This window comes from Scyliorhinus torazame, chromosome 3 (assembly GCF_047496885.1).
Source record: "Scyliorhinus torazame isolate Kashiwa2021f chromosome 3, sScyTor2.1, whole genome shotgun sequence".
NCBI classification, from domain to species: Eukaryota; Metazoa; Chordata; class Chondrichthyes; order Carcharhiniformes; family Scyliorhinidae; genus Scyliorhinus; species Scyliorhinus torazame.
This window is the reverse complement of record NC_092709.1, coordinates 236,941,322-236,961,858: the sequence shown is the minus strand read 5'-3', so window position 1 is coordinate 236,961,858 and position 20,537 is coordinate 236,941,322. Positions and strand designations below refer to the sequence as shown.

Below are 20,537 nucleotides of genomic sequence, written 5' to 3'. Positions count from 1 at the left end.
TATGTTCTATAGACGCTCAGGTGAAATTTTGTGCATCCAACTTTCCGGCCACTGATGAAAGGGTCGTGCAAATTCGTCAGGAGACGGCCAGGGATCCTTTACTCCAGCGGGTGATGCGAAATCTCACGGATGGTTGGCAAAAGGGGCAGTGCCCCCAGTTTTATAATGTAAAGGACGATCTAGCGGTCGTGGACGGCATATTAATGAAGCTGGACAGGAAAGTAATCCCACAGAGCATGCGAGAGCTGGTCCTCGGCCAAATCCATAAGGGTCACCTGGGGGTCGAAAAGTGTCGCCGTCGAGCCCGAGAGGCAGTATATTGGCCAGGCATCAGCCAGGATATCGCCAACATGATCCTCAATTGCCCAACGTGTCAAAGGTTCCAGCCGGCTCATCCCAAAGAAACTCTACAGCCGCATGAACTGGTGTCCTCCTGTTGGTCCAAAGTTGGTATTGACCTCTTTCGTGCAAAGGGCCGAGACTATGTCCTCCTCGTGGACTACTTTTCCAATTACCCCGAGGTGCCAGACTGACTGACCTCACATCAGCAACAGTCATCAAGGCATGCAAAGAGACTTTTGCTTGTCATGGCATTCCACTTACAGTTATGACTGATAATGGCTCGTTTCTTCAGCCAGGAGTGGACGGATTTTGCCCGGCTGTACAATTTTATGCACGTCACTTCAAGCCCCCACTACCCCCATGGGAAGGCTGAAAAGGGGGTCCACATTGTTAAAAGACTGTTGTGTAAAGCTGCTGACTCGGGTTCGGATTTTAACCTGGCGCTGTTAGCCTACCGGGCAACTCCTTTGTCCGCTGGCCTGTCCCCTGCACAGCTGCGAATGAACCGCACACTACAGACGACGGTGCTGGCTATCCACATCCCGGTCCTTGACAATTTTCCGGTCCTGCAGAGGATGCAACAGTCTCGGGCTCAATGCAAGTCGGCGTACGACGCCCACGCCACAGATCTCCCTGCTCTGGCTCCTGCTGACCGAGTTAGTGTTCAGCTACCTGACGGTGGCTGGTCTGCCACAGCTCTGGTGGTTAAGCAAGTGGCCCCGAGATCGTTCCTCGTTCACATGCATGATGGCTCCTTTCTTCTGCGTAATAGGCGGGCACTACGGCTACTCCCACGCCCGCCACCTGAACGTGATGTCCCGCCTCACATGCTGGTTCCTCAGGACACGCCCTTCCATGAGGCCACCGGTCTGACAGTTCTTTTACCGACCTCTACATTGGAGGCAGTTCAGCCCGTTCAAATGCAGGCGGCCCCTGACCCACCCTTGAGGCGGTCAACCAGAATTCGTCGCCCGCCAGAGACTGAATTTATAGTCTGAATGTTGCATTACCTTGTGATCCGGTTACATATCTGTACATATTGGTTTCTTCCTAATTTGTTATCTGCCCTCTATCTGTACTAGACACCTTCCCATGTAAATACGTTAACATACTTTGTATATAGTCAGGCTCCTGTATACACACACACACACACACTATTTATTGATCTACACACATTTTTTAAATAAGTAAAAAAAAAGGGGGGGGGGGGAAAAGAGATGTCATAATATACACACAGGTATATGATGGTGCACAGATAGGCAGTGATTGACACACAGGATGACCAGTGACACACACAGAACACAGCAGCCAATCACCAGACAGGACACAACCACTATAAAGCCAGAGGGCACTAGGTTTCCCGCTCTCTTGGGATCCAGCCTCTGAGATGGTCAGAGCCTGTGAGCAGCAACTAGAACATACACCATGTGGTAGTAAGATAGTCTGGTCAGGTTAGCCTCAGGTCTCCAGTCAATTCAGCATAGTGTCAACCCACAGTTAAAGTATGTATGATAGTTAAGAGTTCAATAAAATCGAGTTGCATTTCTTCAAGTGTTGGAAGCCTGTCTCTCTCACTGCTGCAGTAAATGCAGTCCTCGCAGACCCGGCATACCCAACACATCACAAAGTAGTGGAGGGAGTCAATATTTAAGGTAATGGAGTACCGATCAAGTCGGTTGCTTTGGCCCAAATGGTGTCAAGTTTCTTGAGTGTGGTTGGAGCAGGCAAGGGGAATGACTGCATTGCATCATACTAATGACTTGTGCCTTGTCAACGGTGGAAAGGCTCTGGGGAGTTCGGAGGAAAGTTACTCAGCACAGAATCTCCAGCCTCTGACCTGATTTTGTAGCCAAAGTATTGATGTGGCTAGTTCAATTGTTATGTTTCTGGTCAATGATGGCAGTGGTTAGTTTCTCTCCTGCTGGAGATGATCATTGCCTGGCACAAATGTTACTTGCTACTTCTCAGCTCAGGCATAAATGTTGTCCAGGTCTTGCTGCATCTGGACATTTGACTGCTTCAATATCTGAAGACTCATGAATGGCGCTGAACACCTGTGGAAGAATCAGCTAACATCCCCACTTCTGACCTTATCAAAGAAAAAGGTAACTGATGAAACAGCTGAAGACTGTTGGGCCCAGTAACACCTGCTGCAATATCTTGCAGCTGAGAGGATTGGCTCTGTTACAATCCTATTTGATGTTATGGCTGAATAAGAAGATCCCAGAATGGAACGTTGGCTCAAAAGACCACAACTTTTTTTTTAAAATCACATGAACGAGTGAATAAAAGGTCAAGGGTGGGCAATAGTAGCTTACCATGTGTGATGTTCACGTCCTTGAATGCACAAAATGGGAAAATGAACATAAAAATGGAAAGGCAAAGAAAGGACATTATTAATGCACTAATAGTCAGGATGCTGGTTTGTAATATCCATCTAATTTTGAAAATACAATCTGAATTCTCCATTGCTATGAACGGCAAAATTTTAATTACATAAGAACATAAGAACTAGGAGCAGGAGTAGGCCATCTGGCCCCTTGAGCCTGCTCCGCCATTCAGTGAGATCATGGCTGATCTTTTGTGGACTCAGCTCCACTTTCCGGCCCGAACACCATAACCCTTAATCCCTTTATTCTTCAAAAAACTTTCTATCTTTATCTTAAAAACATTTAGTGAAGGAGCCTCAATTGCTTCACTGGGCAAGGAATTCCATAGATTTACAACCCTTTGGGTGAAGAAGTTCCTCCTAAGCTCAGTCCTAAATATATGTCCCCTTATTTTGAGGCTATGCCCCCTAGTTCTACTTTCACCCGCCAGTGAAAACAACCTGCCCACATCTATCCTATCTATTCCCTTCATAATTTTATATGTTTCTAGACGATCCCCCTGCATCCTTCTAAATTCCAACGAGTACAGTCCCAGTCTACTCAACCTCTCCTCATAATCCAACCCCTTTAGCTCTGGGATTAACCTAGTGAATCTCCTCTGCACACCCTCCAGCACCAGTACGTCCTTTCTCAGGTAAGGAGACCAAAACTGAATACAATACTCCAGGTGTGGCCTCACTTACACCTTATACAATTGCAGCATAACCTCCCTAGTCTTAAACTCCTTCTCTCTAGCAATGAAGGACAAAACTCTATTCGCCTTCTTTTTTTAAAAAAATATATTTTATTCAAATTTTTCGGCCAAACAAAACAGTACAAAAATGTTTCCCTTTTACAACAATAAAACAATATAAATAATAGTGACCGTTTTTTAACAAATAAATAAATAATATATAAACTAAATGGCAACTGCCATAACAAAATATTAACTCTCCCAAATAACAAAGTCAAACAAGCCAATATACATATCCAAGTAAAAATATCCATACAAAAACACCCCTGAGGACCCCCCCTCCCCCCCCTGGGTTGCTGTTGCTACTTTCCCAGTTCCTTTATCGTTCTGCGAGATAGTCAATGAACGGTTGCCACCGCCTGGTGAACCCTTGAGCCGAACCTCTTAGTGCAAACTTTATCCATTCCAGTTTTATAAACCCTGCCATGTCGTTTATCCATGCCTCCACGCCCGGGGGTTTAGCTTCCTTCCACATTAACAATATCCTTCGCCGGGCTACTAGGGACGCAAAGGCCAAAACATCAGCCTCTCTCGCCTCCTGCACTCCCGGCTCTTCTGCAACCCCGAATATAGCCAACCCCCAGCTTGGCTCGACCCGGACCCCCACCACCTTCGAAAGCACATTTGCCACCCCCACCCAGAACCCATGCAGTGCCGAGCATGACCAAAACATGTGGGTGTGGTTCGCTGGGCTTCTCGCGCACCTCCCGCACCTATCCTCTACCCCGAAAAATTTACTGAGCCTTGCTCTGGTCATGTGCGCCCTGTGCAAGACCTTGAATTGTATCAGGCTAAGCCTGGCACACGAGGACGAAGAGTTTACCCTGCGTAGGGCATCTGCCCACAGCCCCTCTTCGATCTCTTCCCCCAGCTCTTCTTCCCATTTTCCCTTCAGCTCATCCACCATGATCTCCCCCTCGTCTCTCATTTCCCTGTATATATCTGACACCCTACCATCCCCCACCCATGTCCCCGAAATCACTCTATCCTGAATCTCCTGCGTCGGGAGCTGCGGAAATTCCCTCACCTGTTGCCTCACAAAAGCCCTCAATTGCATATACCGAAATGCATTCCCCTGGGGCAACCCGTATTTTTCCGTCAGCGCTCCCAGACTCGCAAACGTCCCGTCTAGGAACAGATCCCTCAGTTGCACAATCCCTGCTCTCTGCCATGTTCTAAATCCCCCATCTATTCTCCCTGGGACAAACCTATGATTATTCCTTATCGGGGACCGCACCGAGGCACCCGTCATTCCCTTATGCCGTCTCCACTGCCCCCAAATTTGCAGCGTTGCCACCACCACTGGACTTGTGGTGTATTTCTTCGGGGAGAACGGCAACGGCGCCGTCGCCAATGCTTGTAGGCTGGTTCCTTTACAGGATGCCATTTCCAGTCTCTTCCACGCCGCTCCCTCCCCTTCTCCCATCCACTTACACACCATTGAGATATTGGCGGCCCAATAATAATCACTTAAGCTCGGCAGTGCCAGTCCCCCCCCTATCCCTACTACGCTGCAAAAAAAAACCTCCTCACTCTCGGGGTCTTCCCAGCCCACACAAAGCTCATAACACTCTTCTCAATTTTTTTGAAAAAAGCCCTCGTAACCATCACCGTGAGGCACTGGAACACAAAAAGAAATCTCGGGAGGACTACCATTTTGACCGCCTGCACCCTGCCCACCAGTGACAGGGACACCATGTCCCATCTCTTAAAATCCTTCTCCATCTGTTCCATCAATCGTGTTAAATTAAGCCTATGTAGGGTTCCCCAGTTCCTGGCTATCTGGATCCCTAAGTACCGGAAATCTCTTGTTACCCTCCTCAGCGGTAAATCATCTATTCCCCTGCTCTGCTCCCCCGGATGCACCACAAACAACTCACTCTTCCTCATATTCAATTTGTACCCCGAAAATTCCCCAAACTCCCTGAGTGTCCACATTACCTCAGGCATCCCCTCCACTGGGTCCGCAACATACAGCAATAGATCATCTGCATACAATGATACCCGGTGTTCTTCTCATCCCCGGAGTACTCCCCTCCACTTCCTAGAGCCCCTCAGTGCTATGGCCAGCGGCTCAATTGCCAATGCAAACAGTAACGGAGACAGGGGACACTCCTGTCTTGTCCCTCTATAAAGACGGAAGTAGTCGGACCTCTGCCTGTTCGTGATCACACTTGCCACCGGGGCCCTATATAGCAGCTGTACCCATCCAATAAACCCCTCTCCAAAACCAAATCTCTTCAACACTTCCTATAGGTAGTCCCACTCCACTCTGTCAAATGTTTTCTCAGCGTCCATCGCCACCACTATCTCCGCCTCCCCCTCTGGCGGGGGCATCATCATCACCCCTAGCAGCCTCCGTATATTCGTGTTCAGCTGTCTCCCCTTAACAAACCCATTTTGATCCTCGTGGACCACCCCCGGGACACAATCCTCTATCCTTGTCGCCATCACCTTGGCCAGGAGCTTAGCATCCACGTTCAGGAGGGAAATAGGCCTGTAAGACCCGCACTGCAGCAGGTCTTTTTCCTTCTTTAAGAGTAACGATATCGTCGCCTCCGACATAGTCGGGGGCAACTTCCCCCTTTCCCTGGCCTCATTAAAGGTTCTCGTCAAAAGCGGGGCCAGTAGGTCCATGTATTTCCTATAAAATTCCACCGGGAACCCATCCGGTCCCGGGGCCTTCCCCGCCTGCATGCTCCCAATCCCCTTTACCACCTCCTCCACCTCAATCCGTGCTCCCAGTCCCGCCCTCTCCTGATCCTCCACCTTCGGGAATTCCAGCCGATCTAGGAAATGCATCATTTCCTCCTTCCCTTCCGGGGGCTGAGCCTTATACAGCCTCTCGTAGAATGCCTTAAACGCCCCGTTCACCCTCTCCACTCCCCGTTCCATCTCACCTTCCTCATCCCTCACCCCACCTATCTCCCTCGCCGCTCCCCTCTTCCTCAGTTGTTGGGCCAGTAACCGGCTCGCCTTCTCTCCATACTCATACTGTACTCCCTGTGCCCTCCTCCACTGTGCTTCTGCCTTGCCCGTGGTCAGCAGGTCAAATTCCATATGTAGTCTTTGTCTTTCCCTGTACAGTCCCTCCTCCGGAGCCTCTGCATATTGCCCGTCTACCCTCAGAGGTTCTCTCAACAGTCGCTCCCTTTCTTTGCTCTCTTGCTTCCCTTTATGGGCCCTTATGGATATCAGTTCCCCTCTGACCACCGCCTTCAGGGCCTCCCAGACCACTCCCACCTGGACCTCTCCGTTATCATTAAGCTCCAGGTACCTTTTGATACACCCCCTCACCCTTAGGCATACCCCCTCATCCGCCAACAACCCCATATCCAATCTCCAGAGTGGGTGCTGCTCCTTTTCCTCTCCTACCTCCAGATCTACCCAATGTGGAGCGTGGTCCGAAATGGCTATGGCCATGTACACCGTCCCTGTCACCTTCGGAATCAGTGCCCTTCCCAGGACAAAAAAGTCTATCCGTGAATACACCTTGTGAACATGGGAGAAAAATGAAAACTCCTTACTCCTAGGCCTAATAAATCTCCAGGGGTCTACTCCTCCCATCTGCTGCATGAAGTCCTTAAGCACCTTGGCCGCTGCCGGCCTCCTCCCGGTCTTAGACCTAGACCGGTCGAGCCCTGGATCAAGCACCGTATTGAAGTCTCCCCAATTACCAGCTTTCCCGCCTCCATACGCCCCAGCAAACGCTTCATGAAGTTTACATCGTCCCAGTTCGGGGCGTATACGTTCACCAGAACCACCGCCTCCCCTTGCAATCTGCCACTCACCATCACGTATCTACCCCCACTGTCCGCCACTATGGTCTTTGCCTCAAACAGTACCCGTTTCCCCACTAAAATAGCCTATTCTTCAATCTAAGCCCGAATGGAACACCTGCCCCACCCATCTTTTATGTAGTCTGACCTGATCTGCCAGTTTCAGGTGCGTCTCCTGCAACATGACCACATCCGCCTTTAAGTTCTTTAGGTGTGCGAGTACCCGTGCCCTTTTAATCGGCCCATTCAGCCCTCTCACGTTCCACGTGATCAACCGGGTTGGGGGGGCTCTTTTACCCCCCCCCCCTATGTCGACTAGCCATCCCCTTTTCTAACCCAGCTCCTCACCCGGTTCCCACGTACCCGTATATCCCACCGACGGTGCTCTCCCGTCCCGATCACCCCGCCCCATAACAGCTCCCCCTTCCCCTTAGCAGCAGCAACCCAGTTAACCTTTCTCTCCCCCCCCTGCTAGATCCCTTTCTAGCGTAGTTGCACTCCCCATGTTGCTCCCAGAAGTCAGCAAACTCTGGCTGACCTCAGCTTCCCCCGTTTGTCCTCGGCCCCTCATTGTGCGAGGCCCCCTCCTTCCTGCGTCCCCGTTCTTGCCACAATTACCATAGCGCGGGAGCAAAGCCCGCGTTTCCCACTCGGCCCCGCCCCTGATGGCGCAGTTCCCTTCTTCCCCTTTCCTTCCCACCGGCGGCCACAGTTCCCCATACTCTTTCCTCCTCCCCCCCCCACGAGGGGAAGAGAAAAGTTACAAAATTGAAAAAATTCCCCCCCCTTCCCCTTCCTCGTCCCACATAATCACCCCACCACTTTACTCCAGAAGCTTTTTCTCTCGCCAGACTATTCCAGCTTCTCGTCCACAATGAATGTTCACGCCTCTTCTGCCGTCTCAAAGTAGTGGTGCTTCCCTTGGTGTGTGACCCACAGTCTCTCCGGCTGCAACATTCCAAATTTAACCTTCTTTTTGTGGAGCACCGCCTTGGCCCGGTTGAAACTTGCCCTCCTTCTCGCCACCTCCGCACTCCAATCCTGGTACACGCGGATCACCGCGTTCTCCCACCTGCAGCTCCGAGTTTTCTTTGCCCATCTTAGAACCATCTCTCTGTCATTGTAGTGGTGAAACCTCACCACTATGGCTCGAGGTATTTCTCCTGCCTTTGGTCTTCGCGCCAGAACTCGATAAGCTCCCTCACCTCCAAAGGACCCGTCGGGGCCTCCGATCCCATTAGCGAGTGAAGCATCGTGCTCATATATTCCCCGACGTCTGCCCCCTCTGTGCCTTCGGGAAGACCCAAGACTCTTAAATTCTTCCTCCTCGAGTTATTCTCCAGGGCTTCCAACCTCTCCACACACCTTTTGTGCTGTGCCTCGTACGTCTCTGTCCTTACCACCAGGCCCTGTATTTCCTCCTCATTCTACGCAGCCTTTGCCTTCACGACCCGACGCTCCAACTCCTGGGTCCTCTGCGCCTCCTTTAGCCCTTCAATCGCCTGTAGCATCGGGGCCAACACCTCCTTCTTCAGCTCTTCCACACAGCGCCGCAGGAACTCTTGTTGCTCCGGGCCCCATACCAAACAGCCACCTTCCAACGCCATGGTGCTTCGAGCTTCCCTTCCTTGCCGCTGCTCCAGTGGATCCACTGCAATCCGGCCGCTATCCTCTCCTTTATTCATATTTATCTGGGGGGATTCCCTCCTATTTCACCGCACAATGATTTTGGCCGTTAAAAATTGCCGTTGGGGCTCCTAATAAGAGCCCAAAAGTCCGTTTCAACGGGAGGTGCCGAAACGTGCGACTTAGCTGCTCATCGCCGCACCCGGAAACCTCTATTTGCCTTCTTAATCACCTGTTGCATCTGTAAACCAACTTTTTGCGACTCATGCACTAGCACACCCAGGTCTCTCTGCACAGCAGCATGTTTTAATATTTTATCATTTAAATAATAATCCCTTTTGCGGTTATTCAAAATGGATAACCTCACATTTGTCAACATTGTATTCCATCTGCCAGACCTTAGCCCATTCACTTAACCTATCCAAATCCCACTGCAGACTTCCGGTATGCTCTGCACTTTTTACTTTACCACTCATCTTAGTGTCGTCTGCAAACTTGGACACATTGCACTTGGTCCCCAACTCCAAATCATCTATGTAAGTTGTAAACAATTGTGGGCCCAACACTGATCCCGGAGGGACACCACTAGTTACTGTTTGCCAACCAGAGAAACACCCATTAATCCCCACTCTTTGCTTTCTATTAATTAACCAATCCCTCTATCCATGCTACTACTTTACCCTTAATGCCATGCATCTTTATCTTATGCAGCAACCTTTTGTGTGGCACCTTGTCAAAAGCTTTCTGGAAATCCAGATATACCACATCCATTGTCTCCCCATTATCTACCGCATTGGTAATGTCCTCAAAAAATTCCACTAAATTAGTTAGGCACGACCTGCCCTTTATGAACCTATGCTGCGTCTGCATAATTTCCATCCAGATGCCTCGCTACTTCTTCCTTGATGATAGATTACGGCATCTTCCCTACTACCGAAGTTAAGCTCACTGGCCTATAATTACCCGCTTTCTGCCTACCTCCTTTTTTAAACAGTGGTGTCACATTTGCTAATTTCCAATCCGCCGGGACCACCACAGAGTCGAGTGAATTTTGGTAAATTATCACTAGTGCATTTGCAATTTCCCTAGCCATCTCTTTTAGCACTCTGGGATGCATTCCATCAGGTCCAGGAGACTGGTCTACCTTTAGCCCCATTAGCTTGCCCATCACTACCTCCTTAGTGATAACAATCATCTCAAGGTCTTCACCTGTCATAGCCTCATTTCCATCAGTCACTGGCATGTTAATTGTGTCTTCCACTGTGAAGATCGACCCCAAAAACCTGTTCAGTTCCTCAGCCGTTTCCTCATCTCCCATTATTAAATCTCCCTTCTCATCCTCTAAAGGACCTATATTTACCTTAGCCACTTTTTGTTTTAAATATTTGTACAAACCTTTGCAATATTTTTATATTCTGAGCAAGTTTACTCTCAGAATCTAACTTACTCTTCTTTATAGCTTTTTTAGGAGCTTTCTGTTTCCCCCTAAAAATTCCCAGCCCTCTAGTCTCCCACTGATCTTTGCCACTTTGTATGCCTTTTCCTTCAATTTGATACTCTCCCTTATTTCCTTAGATATCCACAGTCGATTTTCCCTCTTTGTACCGTCCTTCCTTTTTGTTGGTATAAACCTTTGCTGAGCACTGTGAAAAATCGCTTTGAATGTTCTCCACTGTTTTACCATAAAGTCTTTGCTCCCAGTCTACCTTAGCTAGCTCTTCTCTCATCCCATTGTAATCTCCTTTGTTTAAGCACAAAACACTAGTGTTTGAATTTACCCTCTCACCCTCCATTTGTATTTTAAATTCCACCATATTGTGATCGCTCCTTCCGAGAGGTTCCCTAACTATGAGATCATTAATCAATCCTGTCTCATTACACAGGACCAGATCTAGGACTGCTTGTTCCCTCGTAGGTTCCATTACATACTGTTCTAGGAAACTATCGCGGATACATTCTATAAACTCCACCTCAAGGCTGCCTTGACCGACCTGGTTAAACCAATCGACATGTAGATTTAAATCCCCCATGATAACTGCTGTACCATTTCTACATGCATCCGTTATTTCTTTATTTATTGCCTGCCCCACCATAATGTTACTATTTGGTGGCCTATAGACAACTCCTGTCAGTGACTTTTTAGCCTTGCTATTCCGGATTTCCACCCAAATGGATTCAACCTTATCCTTCATAGCACCGATGTCATCCCTTACTATTGCCCGGATGTCATGCTTAAATAACAGAGCGACACCACCTGTCTTACCATTCACTCTGTCCTTCCGTATAGTTTGATACCCTTGGATATTTAAGTCCCAGTCGTGACCATCCTGATGGCCACTAAATCATGGTCATTCACAATGATTTGCGCCATCAACTCATTTACCTTATTCCGAATACTCCGAGCATTCAGGTAAAGTACACTTATGTTTACTTTTATGGCCTGTTTTGAATCTTAACACCTTGATCAGTAACCTTTCCCAAGTTATTTTTCCTCAACTTTTCTCCTAATTTTATTGGTCGTTGCACCCGTAACTTCATGTAACAACCTGCCGCGTCGCTTTCCATTTCTGTTTTTACTTCCCGTTTTATTCCTTTTAGGGCCTATTCACTGAGCTCCCCGCAGTCACTGTACCTTGTACTGTCGCCCGTTTTGATTTTGACTATGGCTTCCCTGCCTTACACTTTCCCCCTTACTGCCTTTTGTTTCTGTCCCTGTTTTACTATCTTCTGACTTCCTGCATCAGTTCCCATCCCCCTGCCACATTAGTTTAAACACTCCCCAACTGCTCTAGCAAAATTAGGTCTGTCAATATTACAGTTCTCCAAAATTTTACAGTTCACAAGCAAGTACAATTATATCCAAAGAGTACCCAATTCTTTTTATCCCAAATTAAGGGGCAATTTAGCATGGCCAATTCTTGTAGTATGGCTGTGAATAACATTTTATGTTTTGAAGGGTGGCACGGTGGTTAGCACTGCTGCTTCATGGCACCGAGGACCAGGGTTCGATCCTACACATCTTTGGGTTGTGGGGGTGAGACCCACACAAACACGGGGAGAATGTGCAAACTCCACTCGGACAGTGACCCAGGTTCTCGATGCCACGAGGCAGTGCTAACCACTATGCCACCCTTCGAACCATAAAATGTTATTCACATCCTTGCTACATGCATGCTGTGAAGATGTCTTCTCTACTTTTTCTTGGGATATGGGTGTCAATGGCAAGGCCATCCCTAATCACCCTTCAATTGAGTGGCTTGCTAGGCCATTTTAGTGGGCAGTTAATAATCAACCACGTTACCACGGAGCTGCAGTCATATGAAGGCGTGACTGGGTAAGGATGGCAGATTTCCTTCCCTAAAGGCTATTAATGAACCAGATGGGTTTTATAAAAATAAATTTAGAGTACCCAATTATTTTTTTAACCCCAATTAAAAGGCAATTTAGCATGGCCAATCCACAAAACCTGCACATCTTTTGGTTGTGGGGGCGAAGCCCACGCAGACACGGGGAGAATGTGCAAATTCCACACAGACAGTGTGGCTGGGACCGAACCTGGGTCCTTAACGCCTTAGGCAGCAGTGTTAACCACTGCGCCACCGTGCTGCCCTCAGATGGGTTTTTAATAATTAATCATAGTTTCATGGCCACCATTACGAATGACTAACTTTCAATTCCAGATTTTTTTTAAAAATTGAATTTAAATTCCACCAGCTGCTGCAGTTGGACTTTGCACCCGAAGCAATAGCCTGGGCTTCTGGATTACTAGCTTCATGACATTACATTACCACACCACACGCTCCCCTTCTGTAGGATCGGATTGGATTTGTTTATTCTCACGTGTACCGAGGTACAGCGAAAAGTATTTTTCTGCGAGCAGCTCAAACAGATCGCTAAGTACATGAAAAGAAACCAAAAAAATACATAAAAGGGCAACACAAGGTCCACAATGTAAATACATAAGACACCGACATCGGGTGAAACATACAGGAGCGTAGAATTAATCAGGTCAGTCCACAGGTGGGTGGTTTCAGAATCTGGTAACAGCGGGAAAGAAGCTGTTTTTGAATCTGTTCTTGCGGGTTCTCAGACTTTTGTATCTCCTGCTTGATGGAGGAAGTTGGAAGAGTGAGTAAGCCGGGTGGGTGGGGACTTTGATTATGCAGCCCGCTTTTCCCAGGCAGCAGTAGGTTTAGATGGGAGGCAGGTTTGTGTGATGGACTGGGCTGTGTTCACGACTCTCTGAAGTTTCTTGCAGTCTTGGGTCGAGCAGTTGCCATACCAGGCTGTGATGCAGCCAGATAGGATGTTTTATTTTCTTTTTATAAATTTAGAGTACCCAATTATATATATATATTTATATATATATATATATATATATATTTCAATTAAGGGGCAATTTAGCGTGGCCAGTCCACCTAACCTGCACACCTTTGGGTTGTGGGGGTGAAACCCACGCAGACATGGGGAGAATGTGCAAACTCCACACAGACAGTGACTCAGGGCCGGGATTCGAACCCGGGTCCTCAGCGCCGCAGTCCCAGTGCTATCCACTGCGCCACATGCCGCCCGATAGGATGCTTTCTGTGGTTCATCTGTAAAGGTTGTAAGAGTCAGTGCGGACATGCAAAGTTTCCTTAGTTTCCTGAGGAAGTATAGGCGCTGTTGTGCGTTCTTGGTGGTAGCGGCGACGTGTTGGTGATGTGAATTCCTATGAATTTGAAGCTATTAACCATCTCCACCTTGGCTCCGTTGATGCAGACAGAGGGATGTACAGTACTTTGCTTCTTGAAGTCAATGACCAGCTCTTTAGTTTTGCAGGCATTGAGGGATTGTCGTCATTGCACCACTCCACTAGGTTCCCTATCTCCCTCCTGTATTCTGACTGGTCATTATTCGAGATCCGACCCTCTATAGTCTTGTCATCAGCAAACTTGTAGACGGTATTGGAACCACATTTTGCCACGCAGTCGTGTGTGTACAGGGAGTATAGTAGGGGGCTAAGTATGCAGCCTTGTGGGGCCCCAGTATGGAGGACTATTGCAGAGGTGCTGCTGTTTATTCTTACTGTTTGTGGTCTGTGGGTCGAGGATCTAGTTGCAGAGTGAGGAGCCAAGTCCTAGGCTTTGGAGCTTTGCTATGAGCGTGGCTGGGATTATGGTGCTGAAGGCGGAGGTGTAGTCAATAAATATGAGTCTGATGTAGGAGCCTCTGGTGTCGAGATGCTCTCGGGAGGAGTGGAGGGCCAGGGAGATGGCATCTGCTGTGCCACCCTCCAAGTGAGAAGAGTCATTAAAGAAAACAAGCATTACAATGACTACGGATGTGATTCTCCAGCCCGGTTGTGCTCTCGCTTGAGCGCAATGCGGCCAGAAAAGGCTTGCAGCAGTCATCCGACATGCCTCCCGAATTCTCTGAAGTCTCACGAGACGTTGGGAGTCGGAACGCTGACCCAAATGACGCCGGCGAAAGTAGGTCATGAACCTCCTTACCACCTACCTGCGTGCGATCCAATGGCCTCCTTCGATCTCCCCAGGGAGGCTGCAGCAGGGTACCAATCAGTGTTGGTCACACAAACATGGACCAGGCAGAACGGCACCCTGGGGGCTTCCCGGGTCACCGGAGAGTGTGGTCAGGGTAAGTGAAGGATGGCTCTCTGGAACGTCGGCACCTTTGCCAGCATGGCACTGCCAAGGTGCCCAGATGGCACTGTCAAGCCAGCAGGAGCACTGCCTAGTCATCAGTGCAAGGATTCCCAAGTGCCAGGATGGGGAAGGTGGGCCACATTCACGAAATGGTGGTTGGGGTGGCGGGGGGTAGGTACAGGGCAAGAAAGTAGGGGTCTGGGAGATTTTTTTTGGGGGGGGGAAAAAGAGAAGATGGGTGGGGTCCTAGAAGGGAGGGAGGGTATACAGAGGCTGGGGGGGGGGGGGGGGGGGCACAGGGACCCCAAAGCGGGGTGTCCTCACTTGGAGGGTGTGGGGTAGTGTCCATGTGTGTGGGGAGTGACATTGCTCATGGGTGGGGAGAGGTGGGGGACCCACAAGCTTACTTCGAGATCGGGGTACCCTTTAAAATGGCAGCCCAATCTCTCTCCTGTATTAAAACAAACTCAAGTGTGGGCTAAACTTCCCAGGGCCCAAAAAAAGTGACCGCTTGCCATTGAATAGCGGTGGGGAGCCCGCCGGCAGAAAACTCCCTGAAAGACCCACCACAAATTAACTCCTTTTTTGGGAGAATCACACCCTACCTCTTTTATGCAGCACACCCTCAGAAATGATGGGTTAAAAATAAAACATTAATGCTCAAGTAATAGTGATCAGTTATAAGTGGCAGTGGTTAGCACTGCTGCCGTGTGGAGTTTGCATATTCTCTGTCTGCATAGGTCTCAAACCCACAACGCAAAAAATGTGCAGGATAGGTGGATTAGATACTCTAAATTTATTTTTAACAAGTGATCAGTTATTAAGTTCACTAAGCAATAGAAAAATATTGAAGTTCACCATTCATCTGGTGGTTGAAGCTTGTCGGTGCTGATTGGGAGAGGATGAACTAAGGAAGGAAATTATTTAACACTCCTCAGGGCGGTACGATGGCACAGTGGTTAGCACTGCTGCCTCATGGCACCGAGGTCCCAAACTCGATCCCGGGTCTGGGTCACTGTCCGTGTGGAGTTTGCACATTCTACCCGTGATTGCGCGGGTTTCGCCCCCACAACCCAAAGATGTGCAGGGTAGATGAATTGGCACGCTAAATTGCCCCTTAATTGAAAAAAAATGAATTGGTACTCCAAATTTAAAAAAAAGCACTACATCCTCTAAAATAGCAAAGCATTTCACAAATAAATTACTTTGATAAATGGCTCCAATATTATGGAACTAAATATACTTATTTAACAGTTATAGGTATCAGACAAAATGCACAAAACAAACTTGACTCAAGTAAAAGGCCGACTTTACAAAACTCAGATCAGTACTTTTTAAAATAAAAGTGAACTTTGCAAACTGACACCCCAATTGTTACATGTATCATTGAGGAGAGGACATCTAATTCTTTGAAGGATTTCAGCCTGCAGTCCAAACATCAAGTACTTACAATCTCTTCTGTCAAACAGTACTCCTACTTACTTAATTGTGCAATTGGAGTCAAGACAGAGCAGAGAGAAAACTCATTCTTAGTCTACTTGCTCTGGTACCCAGAATCAAGGCAAGATCTTCTTAATGTAGCTGAAACAGAGAAAAAAGTCCTGGGAATTCTGATGGCGGTCATGAGCTGATCGGACGCAAACAAGATGGCTCCTGCTTGGAAGCTTCGGTTTTGGCCCTTTCGGCCCGGGCAATGGGCACTTTGCTTGTAAAAAGTGCAGTATAAATGGAGTTGTTTTTTCCTCCAAAGTGGAATGGCGGCAAGCTACAATACCTGGCAAAAGTAAAGTGTTGGCTCAGGAAGCAAAAGTCAGAGTAAATTCTTGGCCCAGGAAGCAAAAAGAGTGTAAAGCCTTGACCCTGGAAGCAAAAGTCGAGTAAAGTCTTGGCCCAGCTGCAAATCTTGCTGCAATGGAGATCGGACACGCCGCCGAAGGGATTGGCGTGGTTGGGGTATGGTAGAATTTCGATAACTGGAGAATATTAAGTTTGCTCTCATAGAATTTAGTGCAGAAGGAGGCCATTCAGCCCATCAAGTCTGTACCCGCCCTTGGAAAGCGCACCCTCCACCCTATCCCCGTAACCCCATCTAACCTTTTTGGACACCAAGGGCAGTTTAGCTTGGCCAATCCACCTAACCTGCACATCTTTGGACTGTGGGAGGAAACCAGAGCACCCGGAGGAAACCCACGCAGACACGGCGAGAACATGCAGACTACACAGTGACCCAAGCAGAGAATCGAACCTGGGACCATGGCGCTGTGAAGCAACAGTGCTAACCACTGTGCTACCATGCTGCCCTCTCAGCAGGATTTTTGTAAGATGGAGGCTCTTTCTGTCTCTTTGAAAATTACGGATGTTGGGGTAGTTTAAGGGAGAAAAACAGGAAAATGTAAACTGATTGAAACGTGGTGATTTGTTTGTTGACCGTTTGTATTATGGATTGTGTTTGGAATAAAACATATTTTGAAAAAAGATGCTCGTGTTTGTCTGCTTCTTTGCACAGTTTTCTCTGCAGGGGTTAGGAGGGACGTGCAGGAAGGATTAGCAGGCTGATTATTAGCTTGTTAACTGCATTATGAATACTCCTTTCCTCGAGTAGGATTGGAATCCAAAGCATCTGGCTGAAAGGCAGGGGCACTATAAGATGTCCCAAAATCCTGGGTGATACGTTCATATATCTCCATATGCAATGGCATTATATCACAAGGCATTATGCACATGAGCTGGCTCGCTAACGTTTCTCTACTGCTTTGCAATATTGGGAGACATTATTAATGCAATCATTCTACATTTTTGGCAAGTTATGATAACTGGCTACTGGCAAAAAGGCAAGATAACATATATTCAAGCCTATCGTTGTTAATTCAGTTCAATAATCATTTGCAACTTGCGTCAAGGTGGTGCCCTACCCAATGATCCAACATCAGAAATTAAAGATAGCGACATCATTATTGCACTAATTATGTCTTGAGATATTTGAAGATACACCTCGAAAACCATGTTTAAATATGCTATGTTTTATTAACTGAACATGTACCATTCAAACGAGCAACGTATTAACAATCTAGCATAAATTTATAATAAATTCATAGTCTCAAGTGCACTGCACCAGAGAAAGAAAACAATTGACAAGATAGTAAAAAGCCTTGTGCAAAACTGCAACAGATGTACATGGTATCTGCTAAACTGGTACAGAATACGTTTATGGGCATCACGTCATACAAAGTGTCCAGTTTACCACAAATTAAATATTTCCAGTAAAATTTACCCAAAGTTGAACCTGTCCAATGGTTTAACTCAGCTGTAAAGTATCACAAAAGCAATGGGTAATGAAACTGTAACAATTTTTTTGGGTACATGACCTGTATTGTATCCCCTTGGTTTCCTCAGTCACAGTGTAGTTGAGCTACTCAGGGCCTGCTCCCAAGTGCTGTAAGGGCAGTGCCAAGAGCCCAGCAACAACACAGCACGTCCCAGTACTTATTGTGATAGTGATGCAGATGAGGAATCCAGTGGAGCGGATAAAACATATCCCAGCATTTCCATGGTGCTGCATTACAATGATTACTATTTTTAAAAATAATCATAGTGACTACACGCGCGCTGCATCATTAACACAACTGCTTCCTTGTATTTTCTATTGCTGCACCTCAGTCTATAGTTCTGATCAGTCTGCCAATTTGATTGTTTTACCAATAAAACGACACAACTGCAGCATAAATAATTTAGCTTAAATGTTTTGATGCCAGTAACTGGCATAATCAGTTACTGTGCAAATTCATCTATAAGTCAACATCTAGTTTGCATAGCTTGTGACCCAATCTTTTTAGACTTTTGCTGCTTTGAATGGCATGACAATTAAGTTTTTTTTAAAAACAAGATGTCAAGGTCATTATGTTATGATGCACAATAGTGCATGGTGTTCAAGTTAGCGGAGCTGTTCAAATTATTGAAAAATTCAATTTGGCATAATTAAATGTATTTTGACATTTACATACAGCATCACGTAAACAAAAAGATCCCATGTTCCAGGTCCACGTAGGTTTCTAAATATTAGCCTGCCAACACTTCGGCCATATAAGTGGGAAAATCAAATGCTATAAAATTGAGCACCAAGTGAAGAGTCCATCAACACTAATCCAGGCCACCAAAATTATTTAGATCAATCTATTGAAGCACATTCGTGTGTGTTTGGGTGCCCACTCACGAGTGAGCAGTTGTTGCTGGAACCTTCTCATTTTAATCTCATCTGACTTTAACAAATATCAAATAGTATCCCATTAGATATGTTTTTAAAAACAGTCTTGGCAGGATGTGTTTGTGACTTGGTATCTTGTAAATTATTTAGATTGTTTGCAATAAAAAAAAGTGTTCAACAGAACCCAATATCAATCTATACAATGAAAATCACATTACTTATTGTGCTTTTATTGTGCAAATCAAATGAAGGGCCACACAATATTTGGCCTCTATTCCATATGCCAATTGTTTTTATCGGGGAAATAAATCGCTTATAAAAATAGGAGATATATCAAGCCTCTGGGTGGAAGTGCTGATTAACAAATTGATTGTCCCACTTAAGGCACCAAGTGTTAGCATACACGAGAACAGTACATAGAATTTACAAATCTTCTCCAAGGACAGTGTATAATGGTTCATGGGTTATCTTAAAATTAGGTGTTCTTTTGCCGGTCTCATATCAAGAACTGTGCAATGAGATTAGCTGCACCGAGCACTAGTAGAAAACTATGGAAGATCGCAGATGGCCAACTCAGCTGTCCTTTGCGATGGAGTGATATCATGTGAATAAGGGATGGATAAACAAATATAAAGGCAAGGCCACACGTTGCTCCTGAATACCTGCATCAAATAAAAATAAAGAATGATACATAAAAATACAATCTTTTCAGTAAAAAAAAAAAATCTATATTAAAATCAAAATGGTAGCGCAACATAGGTCACAACTTATCTGTTGGCACAAGAGCAGAAAGTCCACATTAATTAAGTTAATGGGTTTCAAAATAAACCATCTTCCCCCATGGCCTCTTTGAGCTCATCTTGTCCATGTGCCCCATGTCTCATTTCCTCTATCCTAGTCCTACAAAATTGCCGAAGACCAAATTTTCCCTCCTGGCCCCCATTTTGCTGCTATTTAAACATTCGTGTTTTCAGGTGTTGCCTCCCCCCACCAACCATCATCACCCCACTCAAAACAATGACCCCACCATCCCAACTCCAACCACCCCCACCCACCTTTCTTCACGTTGAACATGTTGCCACCTCCCAAACCCATTCCCACCTTTCCCAGAATTGAACCCCTCCAAATCAGGTTACAGCCTCTGCCAGTTTCATTAGCCCCCCCCCCCCCCCCCAACCGAGGAGGAACGGGTTGTGGAAACCGCAGTTTTCTAGGAGAGAGCAGTTACCAACATAGAGATTGGCCTGTGTCAGAGTGGCGAGGATCAACTGCCCCTTCACCCAGATGAACCTGCTTCAAGTGACGGCCATGTTGTTCATGTCAGACAAATTGATCCTTCCCTCTCACTGACCACATTAACATGGTCTTACAGGATCTCAATCTGATGAGACTGGGCCATCCGGATTCATTCCATCCCATGCCACCCAAGAGACCACCTCAGAGGAGAGCTCCAAGGAGGCCATCATCGAGCAGTCGCAGCTAAGACCCACACTTTCCAACAGCGCAGACACACAGCTCAGTGGACGACATTAGTGGCCAGGCTTCTGGGGCACAATCTGGTGAGCACCACAGTTACTGACAGGGGAGATAGAGGAAGGAACATCTGAGGGAGACGCAGATCTGCTGGATTCCAGGACTCAGCTGGGTCCCAACACTCACCCAATGTTGATGCCAATAATAGGACACAGCTGTGATATTCAGGAGGGGGTGTCAGCAACATTCCAGTGACTGCAAAGCTGATTGGAGGAGCCTCCCCAAAGGCTTCGGGCGCAGGAGATGGTGCCAACAATGCACGGCACGGAGGCCAATATTGCTAGGTGG

At 47.1% G+C, this 20,537-nt stretch overlaps 1 protein-coding gene and 1 long non-coding RNA gene across 7 annotated transcripts in view; one reads left to right on the top strand and one right to left on the bottom strand.

The window, feature by feature from the left end:
* Positions 1-20,537, top strand: part of LOC140409007 (uncharacterized) — a 56,174-nt gene that overhangs the window by 9,085 nt on the left and 26,552 nt on the right. The window lies entirely within an intron of this gene.
* slc38a9 (solute carrier family 38 member 9) overlaps positions 17,515-20,537 on the bottom strand; it is a 151,871-nt gene continuing 148,848 nt past the window's right edge. For all 6 annotated transcript variants that reach the window (XM_072497025.1, XM_072497026.1, XM_072497031.1 and 3 more), the window contains exon 15: positions 17,515-19,378. In XM_072497025.1, coding sequence (XP_072353126.1) covers positions 19,213-19,378 — 166 coding nt within the window. In that variant the 3' untranslated portion in view covers positions 17,515-19,212. The remainder of the gene's footprint in view (positions 19,379-20,537) is intronic.